Source organism: Vigna unguiculata, chromosome 11 (assembly GCF_004118075.2).
Source record: "Vigna unguiculata cultivar IT97K-499-35 chromosome 11, ASM411807v1, whole genome shotgun sequence".
NCBI lineage: Eukaryota > Viridiplantae > Streptophyta > Magnoliopsida > Fabales > Fabaceae > Vigna > Vigna unguiculata.
In genome coordinates, this window is record NC_040289.1 from 34,318,059 (window position 1) to 34,335,094 (window position 17,036).

The 17,036-nt window shown below is 29.9% G+C and overlaps 2 protein-coding genes across 3 annotated transcripts; one reads left to right on the forward strand and one right to left on the reverse strand.

Annotated features, from left to right (window-relative positions):
• The first annotated feature begins 1,166 nt into the window (after window positions 1-1,166).
• LOC114168741 (RING-H2 finger protein ATL57) lies at window positions 1,167-1,964 on the forward strand. Its single transcript, XM_028053655.1, has one exon. The coding sequence runs from the start codon at window positions 1,229-1,231 to the stop codon at window positions 1,787-1,789; it is 561 nt and encodes a 186-aa protein (XP_027909456.1). The 5' UTR covers window positions 1,167-1,228; the 3' UTR covers window positions 1,790-1,964.
• Window positions 1,965-8,395: 6,431 nt separating this feature from the next.
• LOC114169423 lies at window positions 8,396-13,619 on the reverse strand. Of its 2 annotated transcripts, none has more exons than XM_028054563.1 (8): window positions 13,448-13,619; window positions 11,854-12,960; window positions 11,374-11,492; window positions 9,924-10,847; window positions 9,520-9,832; window positions 9,071-9,227; window positions 8,811-8,916; window positions 8,396-8,724 (listed from the first exon to the last, which is right to left on the reverse strand). In XM_028054563.1, the coding sequence occupies exons 2-8, from the start codon at window positions 12,691-12,693 to the stop codon at window positions 8,607-8,609; spliced, it is 2,577 nt and encodes an 858-aa protein (XP_027910364.1). In that variant the 5' UTR covers window positions 12,694-12,960; window positions 13,448-13,619; the 3' UTR covers window positions 8,396-8,606. The 2 variants fall into 2 exon arrangements, with proteins under 2 accessions (XP_027910364.1, XP_027910363.1); XM_028054562.1 differs by having other exon boundaries at window positions 9,062-9,227.
• Window positions 13,620-17,036: the final 3,417 nt, after the last annotated feature.

Sequence of the window (17,036 nt, forward strand, 5' to 3'; positions counted from 1 at the left end):
AAGAAAAGTTTTTTATAAGATCTTCGTAGGGTAAGGTGTCAATAGGGTAAAAGAAATTTAGGATTATATATGTTTTCGATATTTTAAAAAAATCATGTTTTCTATTTAATAATATGTTAATGTGGTAGTGATAGTAATTTGTCATTTTTAGAATTAACACTTCTAACATGCAACTAGTAAGATTATTGTAACATAATAATGTGTGAGAAGGTAAATACATTAATTTAAAAGTAACATTAACATTTAACTAAGTAGGCATGCTAATGTGTGAGAAGGTAACTCCATTAATTCAAAAGTAACTAACATTTAACTAATAAGATAGTTGTAGGAATACTAATGTGTGAGAAGCTAACTCCAATAATTCAAAAGTGACAGAACTATGGACAAACTAAATTAGTATCTTAAAAAATGTAAAAGTATTGCATGCATAATATAATTGAAAATAAAATTTTGTTCATCCCAGATAGCACAATTTATATCTGCATCTCTTTGTAATGGAAAGATCTAAGGAGAAATCTTCATCTCCTACTTTGCCTACTTTGCTAACTCAATCTGATATACTGTATACTACATAACCTTACATGTGTGTACAATAACATCTAAGTACTGAGTACAGAAACAGAGGAGTACCTCCATAGATAATTCTCACTGAAGCAGCTTTTCCAGTACTTTTTTATAGACAGATCATGTTTATAAACATTTCAGTATGGTTCCCAAAAACTTATGGCTAAAACAGAATAGAGCAAACCGTCGGTGGTGGAACAAAGAATATTGCATCTCTTGTCCTATAGTTACGTCACTCTGCTCACATTGATATTCCACAACTTATATACTCTACTCCAAAATAAATAAAAAAATAAAAATTCAAACTCACTCACACTCCCAAAATTGATAGCTGTAGGAACAACAATGGCAAATTAATAATATTTAAGTTAATGATATTGGATTTAGAAGGATCAATGCAACATTCCCGTATACTCCAGAGTCACGGATTAAATGCTGTGGCTCCCATTCTCAGTCCCTGTCATATCACTCACTCTCCAATTTATTTATTTCACCAAAATATATCTATTATTAATTTACTATCCACTGTTTATTATTGCTAAAATTCTAAAATATAAAAGCTCTTAACACAACACTGCACTGCACTATGCAACACCTTTTGTTATTCTCACAAGCAAGAAGCACATTGGACAGTGTTTGGTTGCTGAGAAATTTAAATCAAATAATGGAATTCTCTTACCGCAGATTGCTGATGCAGAACGAGGACGTTCCAATCTCCACGTCCATGCCTCCTCTTCCTCACGCCAAACACGCCACAAACGCTTCCTCGCCGCAAGTGTCCATAGGAAGTCCTCTGGAAGTGTCCATTCGTCCGGTGTTCACTTCGAGCGTTGCCTACGTGTTCCTCATCCTCTTCACCACCTTCTTCTTCATCGGATTCGTGTTTCTCTACTTCCAACAGCACCACTCGTCGTCGGAGCCCGAGTCCGGCGCCATCCGGCGGCGATCACAGTCGGAGTCCGTGGTGGCGGAGAAGTCTCTGGCGGTGGTGGCGGATGCGGCGAGGCAGGGGGATTGCGCGATATGTCTGGAGGAGGTCGGAGAGGGAGAGGCGGTGAAGATGATTGCGTACTGCAAGCACGTGTTCCACGCGGATTGCATTGACCGGTGGCTGGAGAAGCACGTGACGTGCCCCGTGTGCCGGTGCTGCTGCGAGAAGTGTGGAGAGGTGGAGTCGGTGACGGTTAGAGGAGACGAAGGAGAAGATGCAGAAGCGTTTCCGTAACAAACTTGGATTAGGCGTGTTGCGTGTGTTAGAGGGCATTGGGTTATTCATATTAACTATGCTTCAACTACTTTCCCTTTCTCTCGTCCTCATCATTCCCACTCTTTTCTTCTACTGTTCAATAACTCAATAACGTTTCCTTCTTCTTTTTTTTTTCAATTTTTTTTTTGAACTTTGTATTTTTTTAGTTTCAATGTGGTTGGTAGGATAAATAATTTTATGAATTAAATGGACAATTAATTCAATTTTTTTAAATAAATAAAACGTATTTAATATTATTAAGTAATTTCTTTTTATGTGTTAAATTAATTAATCTTATAAAAAGAGATTAAACAGGTAGTTTTTTATGAATTACACGGATACAATTTATGTTTTGACACATCAATTCAATATGCTTCTAACTTCTTAAAGTGACCAAAAGATTTGTTTCACTCTATATTGATAAATAACATGTTTTAGTAATTGTTTATATATATATATATATATATATATATATATATATATATATATATATATATATATTGCATTAGTTTAATTAATACCTTTTAAAGATCTAATGTTAACTCTTGTATACGGTAAGATGTTTCTATATATTTTTATACATGGTAAAGTTTTGTTATTTTTATCCATTTTTTTACAGGTAGAGTTTTCTGATTTTATAATCCATTTGTAGGTAAGATATTGATATTAGTTTATGTAGTTTATTGTTATTTAATACAATATTACTCTAGTATACGTACGGTAATTTAAGGTATTCGATACATGATAAGTTTATTTTGTACATTAATTAGAATGTGTGTTTTAATTGTGTTATTTAGTATATACTTTTATTATTATATTTGAGCCATTATATGAATTAATTTAATCAAAATATGATGTTTGTATAAATAATTTTTTTATTTTAAACTTGATTAAAAAAATATAAGATTATAATAATAGAGTAGACAGTGTGAAAATATGTAATAATTAAAGCTAAAAATTACAAACGTTTAAAATTAATGTAAAACTTATATGATAAATACTTACATAAGCTTTCATTAATAAAATTAAATTAAAATTTAATACAAACTATATCGTATAACATGTACAACCAGTTTTGTATTCACCCAATACTTCTACAGATAAATTTCTCAAGTATTATAGTTGAGCAAGTTAATTTTAACAATTTTCACTTATCAAATATCTACTATTATTTTAGGTCTTTTGTTACCGTTAGTTATGTTCTAGCTAGTTTCTGAATTAGTAGTTTCTGACCTAGTGTGTGTGTGTCATATTATTTAAAAATAATAATTAATATAAAATGAAAGATAATATTTGTTTCTGACTTAATATTACTTTGTTATTTTGTTGGAATTTAATGTAAAACGCCACTATAAGCATAAACAAATTGCGCTATCCATAATCTTTTTTAAGATAGTAATAGTAAAAGCCAATTTTTTTGTTATACATGATAATTTGTGATTGAATCACGTTATATAATATAAATACACTTAGAATTTCATTTAGAATCCGAAATATAAATATAAAATAAAAAGAAAATCTACACTAACTAAAAATCTCAATTAGTAACATTAGAGTTTAGAATTTAGGGTTTAGGATTTATAAAATATTTAATATCACTAATTTCATTTTAAGATAAACATTTTACAAACTATCCTTTGAGTTTTTTATATAAAAAAAAGAATCATAAAAAATAAAATATCAATTAAATAAAAAATAGTTTATATATTATGTCGTTAAATAAAAATAAAGTGAAATGGTTTAAAATGTGTTATTTTTAAAATTAACACTCAAATACTTTTTTATATTCGAGATGAGAAAGAGTAATACATTTTTTCTATTATGTTTTACAATCTGTTTATTATAAGAGTATGAAACATATGTTTGAAATTTTTTTTTTTTTTTAGAAATATGGTTATTAAAAAAGATTTTGAAATTTAGAAAGGGTAACTTAGAAAAGGTCGTGATGAATTAAAAGTTAGATAAGCCTGAAATGGACGTGGGTCCTATATATGCGGTGGTCTCAATAATCCGGCATAGTAGTAGTACAGAGCATAATAATAGGCGTGGGTCCTATTAACGTTGGTCTTCGATTCATGATGTTCTCAACTTTCACCCAGGCTCATAATTTTTAAGGTTCTTTTTTTCTGTTATTCTCAAATTAAATATTTTTATTTTTATCTTATTTTCATTCATCTTATCTAGTTTTTTTTTTTTCTACCTAACCAACTTTAACTTGTATTTGAAATGAATGTCTTATAACTTTTTTGAAATTTAAATATATTACAACTGAATTGTTTTTATTTCAAATGTTTTAGATTTCAAAAATATTAGTCCATGATGTTTCTTAATTTTCTTAAATATTTGGTCAAGGATATAGACTTTGTTAAAAAAAATTATATTATATTATATATATATATATATATATATATATATATTATGATTTTTTTATTTAAAAAAATTTAAATTATATATAATATATATTAGAAATTAATAAAAAGTAAATTACATATCTTTTTATTTCTTTTATAAAGTATAACATTTAATACTAACTAATAATAAAACATATAATCAGAATAAAATTATTTATTAAAATATTTTTATTTACTTTTCTATTGTATTTTTTAGTTTTATATCAATTTTACTATGCTCTTTTAAATAAAAAATTAGACACAAAATTATTACTTTCTCTCACATTTTTATTTGTTCCTTTCCATTCATAAAATGGGTAAATCACTCATCCCACTTGATAATAAAATATTTGTTTAATAGTTAACAATATCTTTTAACCTTTTATACATATTTTTTGTGATATTGAAGAACAAATAATGTAAATAATGTACTAGGTGTTTTCTCATAACTGATTTTTAATTATGACTTAATATAAATTTTTCTTTTAATAACTCTCAATTTTTTAGTAGATTATGATAAATTATTTTTTATTCTTAAACTTAAAAGAAATAAATATATTAATGAGAAATAAAAGAATAGACTCGATCTTTTAAAATGATAAAAGAAAAGTTATTCACAAAGCAATTATATGTGATTTCTTTTAAAATTACAATTATACTAAATTATGTATTATTTTTTAATTTATTAGTAAACTAAATAATGTATTAGTTTTTGTCATATTAGTAACAATAACTAAATATATAAATTTTGAATTTAATAATTTGACTCTTAATTGTTGGTCGAGATCCATCACGGAATAACATCCATTAAAAAATAATTTTACCAGGATTAATCTAGAATATCCCAACTAATATTAATCAAAAACATAAATCTGTTTTGCATGGATGGATAAATAATTTAGTGATGTAAATTAAAAAATAACATATCAAACTAAAAAACTCACACTTAAATTAAGTGCAAAATGTCTTTACTAATGTGGATGAAATTTTTTGACTTACATTGATTAAAAAAAAAAAAAGTCCTCCAACCATAGTTCAGAGGACTTTTATTAGGGTTGATTGAAAATGAACCTAACCTACATTTTTTACTGGCATTAAAGTAAACAACAAACCCGACTTACATCAACTGAGAATAACATCAGGTAACATCAACACAAATGATATTATATTTGACACCACCAAAAATATTTTGTTTGTGATACCTAAGACAAAACTTACTAACACCAACAGAAGAAAATATTAAAAACTACAATTCTTCAACAAAAAAATAATTGCAACAATGACAATAAAAATAATAATCATGATAAACTTCAATCAGAAACAAAGTTTTACTAACCTTACTTAAAATATATAATGTCGAGTTGATGACCTTCATCGAGTCAAGTGTGTTTTAATTTAATTTGAGTTAATAATAGAATATTAAAAATTGAGATTAAGAGAGGATAACATATGAAATTATAATCTTCTACCTACAATTTAAAATTATGTTATTTTAAATAATTGAATCACTTTTTATAAATTTTGAACTTTTTAAAAAAAATTTATATCTAAATAACATATATGGTCATAATTCAAATTCTTCATAAAAATCACACACACACACACACATATATATATATATATATATATATATATGTTATGGGTCAATTTTTTTATTGTCCATCTTTTCATTCCGTAAAGGAGCCGAATGAAACAAAAGTTTCACGTTCAGTTTTGAATTAGAGACGTTAAATCAAAATGATGAATCAACGTCGACTATAACCCTTAGCCTTCCAAGCTAACGATGTGGCTTCGATTCCCGCTACCCGCTTCTATTTTATTCTATTTAAATCTATCTTTTTTCTTCGAGAATAAATCTAGAATTTTTAAAGAATTTGTCAATTCTTCATTTTCATTTCTTAATTTAGTTTTAGTTATATATATTCAATTATATTCAATTAATTTTTCTTTTTTTTTCTTTTATTCTAAATATTTTATTTATTTTATTTTTATAATTTCTAGAATTCTTTATATTTGTTTGATTCTTTAATCTTTTTAATAAATAAATAAATATATATATATATATATATATATATATATATATATATATATATATATATATATATATATATATATATATATATATATATATATATATATATATATATATACTTAAAAACATACTTGATTCCGTATAGTACAGCAACTTTGTGCATAAGTTCCCAAAGGCACAGTCGTGACTTTGGTCATTTCTTGAAAACATTGAATTTGTTGTCTAGTCTTCATATGATTCATATTTAACTTTAATCAAGGAGTGATTCTTGCATGCATGTATATTTTCAGTTTTTGGGTTTCATAAACCCTTAATTTGGCTTCTCTTTCAAGTGTTTCTTATTACAAGGGCTTTTGCTTGAAATGGTTGAGCTTTTCTTTCGATAAATGTAGTCATTATCAGTTTTTATTAGTTTTACTTATAGGCAATATTGTCTGAAATAAGTAGTTAAATATTGATTCAAACTGTTACACGGTGTTTAATTTTTTTCCCGCATTTCGACATTTTCCATTACTTTCGCATTTAAGATAATTTAGCTTAATTGCATTGCATTCTATTAATGTGATTGTCTTCTCTTGTATCTATACTTTGGATGCTCATCTAAAACTATTGACAGTTTCTTCCTTCACCCCCTAACTTTCTTCTGCACCCAATAATTTGTGCATATTTTTTTGGCCGGTTAGTGTACTCCGAGTCTGCAAATAGTTAGAAACAATTGATTTGAGAGTTATAACTTTAAAAGTTATGGTTAGTTAGTTAGAATTTACCATTAGTTAGTTTTCTCTGTATACGATGTGCATTAGAAACCTATCCACACAAACCTCTCATCTGTTAATGATGCTTCATTATCCAAATTGCTCTTGTTCAACCCTAACGCGTATAACAAATTACCACAAAATGAGTTTAAAAACTATATGATTTAGTATTTCAAAAATCATGCTAAAAGCATAAGACCAAGAAAAAGATTCAGCAATGGTTAGCTTCTGTATGAAACAGTTTAATTATGTTGCAGAAACGCAAAAGCAATATATCAACACTTCATGTATGAGAAATTGAATAATTAAGCACCAGTCAGTACTAATACTTTTGTCATCCATACAGTTAGACTAGTTAACCATAAACCAAGAAAAACCAAAAACATTTTGTTTTGCCAGCCATTAATTTACATGCAGAAAATTACATTACGTTGGACTAACACAAATATCCGAGTTCTTCCAAAACAGTAACTATCCTGCCTGGAAAATAAGTTAAATAAGTTAATAATACTACATTTGTGCAACTATATTTTATAATTCATAACATATTTTCCTTTTAAATTGTTGAATGTTTAATTTAAAATGGGGCACAACAAAAAAACAAAAAGAATGACCTTAAATAATTCATTTTTTAACAAAAAAAATTAGTATGTTGATTACATAATGATGCGAGCTTTAACGAGTTCTAATATGCAACGTCACAGACAGTTTGTTATATGATTGTTTCATTTTGTACACTTTTTGTTTTTCTTTTTTTTATGGAAGTTAAATGTCGATTCATTTTCCATATTTTATTTATTATTTTTATGATGGCAGTTATATTACTAATTTTTATATATTTCACCTCTACCCAAAAGTCAAATGCTAGATGTTAGGGGGTCATACTCCAAAAACCTACAGCTAAAGCAAAAGTAACTACGCAATTAATTACGTGGATTATTAAAAATGAAATATTGCGTAAAAAGGGATGTCAATACTATTGTCTTACCAAACTACCAATCAATCAAAAGTTAAGAAATTAAAAAACAACAAAAAGAACATTTGAAAATAGCATTTGATCCAACGAAATCTTTCTAGTTGCAATATGCTGTCATTGGTCAAGAAACTTCTACCAACCATCAAAGCACACTTTAAAAAAAACCTGCATAACTTAGAAACAGAAGGTGCAGGTTTGATGACAAATCAAAGCATTGGTACGGTCCCTCGTAACAGCCAGACAAGCACAAACCATAACCCACTTCAGATCAAAATCAATCTGATTTCCATACAAGTGTAACCCAAACGAGTAACACTTCATTCAGAACGATATTATAATCACATAAACAATACAGAAACAGGCTTGATCAACAAGAAGTGCAAGACGAAACCCCTCTATCCCACAACCACAGAAAAAAGTGCAAGACGAAACTTAAAAAACGACGTACAATTTTTATTCATGAGAATCATGGCCCCCAAAAAAATGCCATCATGTGTTCCATTGGTTCACTCCACATAAATACAATAATCACAGTAAGAAACCAAAAAAAAAAACGAAAAAAGAGTACCTGGAAACGTCCAGGAGATAAAACTTGTTAGAATCCTGTATTTTGTTAAAAGTGTGACCTTTTATATTTATGTCATTATTGTATAGAGTAAGCCCTTATCACCTCTACCACAGGAGCTTGACACATAGGGCATTTTTTCTTGCTTTGGAGCAACTCATTGGCACATTTTGAACATGTGCACAAATGACCACATCTGCAATTGAAGCCCAAGGTTAGGTGCAAAACAGATTTAGGTGCAAACTGGGGTATAAATCTGTCCAGCTGGTTATGGAACACTACCTGTACAACAAAGAATCGATATTGCTTTCGCAGCATACACAGCAAAGACCTTTTCTCACACATTCCCATTTAGATTTATCTTCTGGTGACTCGCAATCATGTATTTCTGAAATAAATTTAACTTAGACTTATCAGTAAGCTGGAGGACAAAAGTTGTTTCTCTTTAAAAATGTATCACACAACTCAGTTGAATGGAAAAATGGAAGACCCTGAAAATTGGGATGTGAAATGATAAGACAAAGAGCACAAACCAGACGAACCAGCAGAGCGATTTAGGGCTGCAGAAACTTCTTGTCTTATAGAGCGCTGCAACTCAAGCTGCATGTCCATACAGGCCTCCAGCATTCTCTGCATGTTATTCATCCTTTGTTGCAATCGAGCCATGTCAATTCTCAAGTCATTAACAATCTCCCAATCCTGCCAAAAAGACAAATCATAAAATTATTCAAACGAGCAACACATTTTTAAAAAGGGGAAGAAAAGAGTTAATCTAATATCTACACCATGGAAAACATATGCCAAAGAAAAAATAATAATAACCTATAAATTTTTAATTTTTGTACCTATAAATCGTTGCATGATAAAACCATCAGGCAGATGAGTAAACTTATATTAAATTAACTAATAAAATTAATTTACAGAACTAATACAAATCATTTTCACTTTATTAGAAAATAGTGAAAAAAAGCACCAAAGAAAATTCACGCACAATTCCTAGACGCTGATTATTTATGTCATTCTGTGACCAGTTGTCACGATGGTGGTGGTGCTGGTCCCATAGAGGCAGAGGAGGCGGTATAGGTAAAGAGGGCAGATCAAGTGGACTGTTAACCGGACCATCCTGATCAACAATTTGATCTCTACTTTGCTGTTCAAGGTCCTGCTCTACCGAGTCAGATGATGGGCTTGTTTCTTGCGATTCCCAGTCAATGTGTGCATTACCTTGCCTTTCAACATATGATTGTATTAACTGATCCAGACTATCCCGGAAACTGCTGTGAAGGAGGTTCGAGACACTTCTCCTGCAAGATAAACAGAAAGAGTTATTCTAGATTACTCTAGCCTACAAGTTTTATTTTCAAAAATCAAGTCCAGAAGCTCTACAGAACAGACCTATTAAGAAGTTCCCTGAGTTCAACACTGTACACATTGTCATCTTCAGGAAAATAAAATCCTCGAATTCTACCAGCTGGAGCACTTTCATGATCTGAAGGTCCTCCCAACCAATTTTCCACAGCCTCTTGGAAGCCACCATCTTCTTGCCATGCTTCATGAGATTCTTGTAGATGGGAGTTTTCTCCATCCCCATTTCCCAAAGTGTTTTCTGGCCACTCATTTCCTGGGTTACTGAGCTGATTACCCCCTGCACTTTCCTCAGTGCTATTTCTCCATTCAATATTATTCTGATACCAGTCACTTCCTTCATTTTCAAAAGCTTCTTCTGGCTGTTCTACTTCCAGAGCACTGGATTCATTCCAATTTACATCGTCAACATTACCATCCATATGAATGCCATGATTTGAAGAATTGTTTTCAATACTATTTATATCACACAGCTCAGAATGCTCAATATGCACCTCGCTGGATTCCTGGTTATTATTATACATCGAATATTCAATTGGCAAGCTTTGTTGGGTAATTTCATTAGCATCGTAATCAATAGGCAACACATCAACATTTTGCTCGTTGCTGTTCACACTATCAACACTAGCACTGAATGATGATTGGCAATCTAGTGATCCAATAGGCAAATGTTGCATTCGATCTCCTACTTGAGCATTAGATTCTTGCCAATTTAGATTCTCAGATGTGGTACCTTGTACACAGCTCTGGCTGTCTGATACCCCGAGACCATCGCTTCCTCTGTGATTAGGGTCAGACTGTTCAGAATGTACAATTGGGACCAAATGTGAACTGTTTGATCCCATTTGTTCATTAGTGCTAAAATCAATATTATCAACATTTGACGAGGTATCAGATACATTGCTGGTTGCTTGACTGCAACCACTATTCTCCTTTCTAGCGAAAAAACCCTCCCTGTTCAGAAGACAAGTTAATGTCATTGGCATTTAACAAAAATATAAAATAATTAAAATGAAGATCATGATAAAATAATTAAAGTCCTCAAATCAGATTAAGGAACAAATAGATTCTTCAACCATCTTTAGAAAGAAAAAACAGAGGAATTATTTTATAATGTCATTAATTACACAGATATCCCTATTTTTTATTCTTTGTTTTTCAACTAAAACAAATTAGTATTTCACATTTCTTTTAAAAAAAGCAGGGGAAAAATGAACATGTGAATCCAATATATAAAAATATTAGTAAAATTTAAATTCCAAAAATATATCAGTTTAACATTCAAAGGATGCATATTCCAAAATTTTCAATACAAGCCTACCTATAAGTTGCAGTATAATGAAATAAAGTTATGTATATCAACTCACGTGCAGAAGATTGTCATGCATATTTATCGGGTAAAAACATGCATAAAGCTAAAAAAGGTATGCAAAAAAATGTATTTGAAAGCATCAACTGAATGTCATAAATAAATTCATACCTTAGACCTGATACAGTTTGTTTACGCCTCAAGAAGCCCAATTCACTTTCTGCAACAGACAGGGGCCTGTTATTATCAACAGGTCTATCATTTCTCAAGAATCTGCCTCTAAGCAATGCCTACAAACATTTCAACAAACATTCATTTGGTGGACAAAGTTTACGATTTAAATTATTTTTGCATTCGGAATACTGGAATACTTTACATTTTCCCCACGCTACATTATTATACTACGGATTTTAAACATAAGTTTACTATACCTAGAGTGGTAATATATTACTGTAATATTGCCTTCAAACTCGATGTATAATCAAGTGCTCACTCACAAGTTCTGTCTAGCTCAACTAATGTAAATAACTCACAATGTTCACAGTAACGAACTCCAAAACAGAACTTGAAAGCTACTAACTGCATGATGCAGGAAAATTGTAAAAAAAGTAATAATTTAAAAGGAAAACATAAACCAGTTACTGAACAAACCTGAATGCGATTACGATAGGGGAATTGAGATACAGCCCGATGTACTGACAAGTCCTCAATTTCTCTTTGCCTCTCTCTTTCAGCCTTCTTAAGCATATCAAGCATAGCCTGCCGGCCACATAATTTTCGTATGCCCCTACGTGTATGCTCGTTTTGGCCTCCATTCTGGTTAACAATGAGTCCATCACGAACACGTTCAATTTGTGTACCAATTTCAGCAGATGATTCTTCCCTATTTTCCCCAGATGAAACACTTCTCTGCTGGCTACTCATTTGTACCCACTCCCTAATAACTCTCACCCTTTCCTGTTCAGTTTCCCCAAGCCATTCTCTCCTTGAACCACTACTTCGTCGGGATCCATTTGATACATGATCCCTGGCACCACTATTCATCCATTCCCTGAAAATTTGCCTAACTCTTTCCCTTTCAACTTCTCCCAAATCAGAAGAGTTTTCACAGCTAGAATTATTTAAATCCTCGTGATCTTCATGGGACTCATTATGACTTTGTGACTGTGACCATGTTTCAGATTCATTCTCAACCAAAACTGCATCTTCTAAAACATGCCCCTGCCCTCTCTCTTGTATATCCAGTCTATCTTCCTGTGAGAGCTCAGCAATCAACCCACTCCTCCTTTGCTCAAGAGGTACATCACCAGGCCTTCCTTGAACTTGATTCACCACATGTTCATCTTCAATCTCTCGCCACATTTGCAAGAGTGAAGATGACCGGGTGCTTCCCCGTCTTCCCTCTCCCCCTCTCCTAGACGACTGGGAATGGGAGTCCCTGAGGAAAGGAGAGTCGAGCACAGACACACTGTGTAGACCAGCAATAGCCATTTCTACTTTACTTTTGTGGCAATCACACAGATCTCCTCAACCCATATCATTCAAACGCACTAAAATTAGCATTCGATAACAAGGAAGAAAATAACAACTTCATTCAAGGCACGGATCTTTTTATATTTTCATGGATTCAATCATCACATTAGGCAAAATCATTACTCTCCTTGCCAATAACATCACCAGCATTAACCCCATCAAGGAAACAAAATCCAAGCTTCGGAGTTTTCCAATTGAAGCTATCACCGCTACCTTCACTTAATCCTGCGCAAAAAAATAAAATCAGTTGATGTCCCCTTTTCGTAACGACAGCACGTAAAACAAAATACAACACAGCCACATACATAACAGAAACAGAACTAATGAAATACTAAATAAATTATGCATAGCCATGGTGAAATTTCTGAGATTCCACAATATCAGCGAACCTAGGCAAAACAAATTCATTCTGCTCACGGCGTCGGAGTTCGTCATTTCGACTCCGGAAAAGGAAATTCGAAAATTCATTTGTCACCATTTCGGATAGAAACAAAAAACGCGCCACAGAGGAAACAAAAGTAAAATGAAATCCACACGGAAATCAAATCCACATTGCGAGACAGACAAATTTCCAACCACGAAACAAAAAATATAACGGGAGGAAGGAATTAAAATTGAATCCATAGGATTCAACAACGGAACACAGAAAAGAAGATGCATCATTAAGCAATTGTGATTTAACTGTAACGTCGAAGCGTGAAAAGGAACGTACCGGTGAAGCAGAGCTTTTGATTTTGAAGTAAAGGAAACGAAACCCTAACAGCGAAGAGAAAGAATTTCAGAGAGAGAATAATGACAACGAAAATGGAAGCACAGAGATAGAGAGAGAGAGAGAGAGAAAGAGAGAAGATGAAGAAAAGAGCGGCGATTTAGAATTAATAAATGTTGACACGTTTGCATGGAAACTGCCGTAACGTAAAATTAAAAAATTAAAAAATTAATTTTATTTTTAAGCGATTCTTAACTTTCCGTGACACGTGGCAATCTGCCCCCTTTTCCGCGCAAATGACGAAATGCTTCCTCCCACAATCTTAAATTGAAGGTGAAGATTTTTAGACCGCACAAGACAGAACCCCTCAAACGCGGTCGTTTTGCAAATATGGATATTTTAAAAAAGAGGGGGAAGGAGTGATTTCTTTTTCTTTTTCTTTTTCTTTTTTTTTTCTATATAGCTTTCTGCTTTTCTATTTGAATTAGTAATTACTAATTAACTCACTTAATAAAGATTGATTTGGAGGGATTTATTTGCATTCATAAGAGAAATGTATATATATATTTGTATATATTTTTTTAGAGTAAGACTTTCTATACAAACTGATTAAAACTTTAATTTCAACCAATTGAAAACAAAATGCATTGAATCAAATCAAAAGTTGACTCATTATTTATTTGGTCAAAAGTCAATAATTTATTTCTCAAAATACTTACATTTACTTTTAGTATTGACTTCTTTCAATGAATTGCCTTTTATATTTAAAGATCAAATTGTTAATTATATATTTAAAAAACATTAACACCTATTACTTATATTACACAATATTAATTCGGATAAAAAAGAGTTCTCTTTATGATAATTTTAACTCAGCCTTTCAACAAAATAAAATCTTTGAAAATAGTTTTCTTTTTCATTTAAGATAAACCTTATTTAAAATGCAATTTAGTCTTTGTAAAATGTACTTTTATGATGACTTGCCTCAGATTATTTGAAATAAATGATAAATGTTAATAAGAAATAGTTTTCATTTTTTAGCTTGTTAATATTTAATAGTAACTTGATCATCTTAGTCAGTATAAACTAGATAATTTTCTTTTCGGATTAAAAACATGTTAGAAAAATTTGTTCTAGCATTATAACAGATCAAAACTATCTTTTTGTGAAAAGTTTTTAGTCAGAATAATAATTAAAACAATCGTCTGATAATTATTCTATACTTATCGGGTAATCATTGTTACTACGCTGTAAATCATATCGTAATGATCATTAATTGTGTTTTTATATTTGAACAAAAGTGCCTGAGTGAGAATAATGTGAGAAGAATAATTAAATAAATAAAATTCTTGCTATTCTTGTAATGAAATTGTAAAAGTGATGGTGTTATATCATCCTACTTAAATATAAAATATAGAACTAAATACAACTGAAATTAAATATATTTTCTTCTCATTCAAGTTAATTATTCATGTAAGTTCTTATAAAAATAAATATTATATTAATAAAAAAACAATCAAAATAAATAAATGGAGGAAATATTTATAATATATTTTCCTCGTATTATTGCTCTCACACACATGTATATAATAGTATTTATTTAATAATAATATTTTAAAAATCGTACTTAAACTTATTGTTTTTTAGTAATATAGCATATGTAGTTATTTTATGTTTAGTAAATTAATTTTTTTGTTATTTTATGTTTAGTTATCTCAATAATACTTACACCCCTCTATTTTTTTTAAAGTCATTTTCTTTACCTTTTTATTCTAATATATTTAAAGTTAGTGCTTTTTTTTTCTCAAAAAGATTCTTAAAATTAGAAGATAATTAAGTATAAGTCATTTATAACTTAGAAGAATTTTGTTCGTTATTTTTAGATATTGTTACCATAATCTTTATATTTTGGATAGATAATTTAAGTGAGACTAGTTGTAGTAGACATACCGTTTATTGAAAAGTGTAAAACTGCATTTAAAACATTCTAGGACAGATAAAAGTGATGGAATTTCATTTTAATATGTTTTTGTGAATGTTATTTTCATGATTCAACATATATCATCTGAATGTTGAATTATCATTTGAGTGACATATATCATCTAAACCTTAAATTATCATTTTGAGCAAAGATTATTAACTTGCATACATAATATTATCACTTAAGCATTTAATTGTTCAAACAATATTGTTTCTCATTTAAATTGTGACTAAAAGTTTGAGAGAGAGAAGTTTTGTTAATTCTTATTCAAAACATTATAGAATGGATAAAAGTGTTGGAATTTTATTGTGATATTTTTTGTGTAAATATTTTGTTTTCATGATTCAACATATATTACTTGAACGTTAAATTATGATTCGAGTGACACTTGAGCAAAGATTATTAACTTGCATGTACAATATTATCATTTAAGCATGTAATCGTTCAAAGAATCATTTTTCTCACTCAAATTGTGACTTAAAGTTTGAAAGAGAGAATTTGTGTTTATTCTTAATCATATTTAACTCCGATATCACTCAAACAATCTCATAAGTTGCTCAAACAATGAACAATTGACATTGTGGTTAGATTTTGAATGATTTTAGAGGACTCATATTGTTTAAGTTGTAACCTTGTCGCTTAATCTAATACAAGAAGTCACTAAAGTGACATACTTGTAGTTTAAGGAAGGTTTAGGACGAAACAATCATCTCTTATTTAAAGACATATCACTCAAGTGTAGATGTAAAACTCAAATATGTAATGTATTATCAAAATGGCAAGGAGTTTCATTAGGGAGACACAACATCAATGAGACATGAGTTCAACCACATAAGACATTGAAATCACTCTCAATCCAAAACCTTAAGAGAATATGTTTATGAGTTTTTATCCTTATATAGTACTTTACTTTCTCATCTCTAACTAATGTGAGACTTAGACTTACACTTGAATTTCTAACAATTCTCACCTATGAAATCTCAGATAAAGTAAACTTAATATAATTATATTGTAAGAGAGTTAGATGTTATTATATTTCTTTTGAAAATGAAATTGTTAGACCCACGTATAAATTTGATATGATGTAATGTAGTCGAAGTTGTGAATTCTTTATTTATATTTATGTCATTGAATGTTTCCAAGATAATGCAGTAAAATCATGCCTTTATAATTAGTAACTCTTACAGTACTAAAAGTAATTATACTATACAATAACTAAAATAATAATAACAATGATTTTTCTTTGAGTAAATTTATTTTCCTCCATTTTAAAAATATAGACATTGTATTAATTTTAATGTAGTTGACAACACTTTTTTTTATTAATTTTAAATTACAGAGTAAATAAAAACTCAAGTTCAGGGCAAGCCATTCAAAGGTTAATTTTAATTTTACCACTGAGCTTGGAGGAACAACAAGAAATTCAATATCGTTAAGTACAATTTTTTTGTATAAAGTATCAAATAATTTATATGCTTAATTATTTAGGCTCAACGTGTGTCTAAGCCCATGCATACGTATAAACCAAAATCCGAAGTTGAAAGAAGGAGTTGACTTAAGGCAGTGCCAAAAAATTTAGTGCAAATAATTGTGTGTATAAATTTATATGGA

Excerpts from the sequence above, each read along its gene's own strand:
- LOC114169423 (XM_028054562.1), bottom strand. The coding sequence starts at position 12,693 with ATGGCTATTGCTGGTCTACACAGTGTGTCTGTGCTCGACTCTCCTTTC. Across the intron at positions 9,833-9,923 it reads CTCAGGGAACTTCTTAATAG|GAGAAGTGTCTCGAACCTCC; the intron begins GTCTGTTCTGTA and ends TTTATCTTGCAG. Across the intron at positions 8,917-9,061 it reads TCGCTCTGCTGGTTCGTCTG|AAATACATGATTGCGAGTCA; the intron begins GTTTGTGCTCTT and ends AATTTATTTCAG.
- LOC114168741 (XM_028053655.1), top strand. The coding sequence starts at position 1,229 with ATGGAATTCTCTTACCGCAGATTGCTGATGCAGAACGAGGACGTTCCA.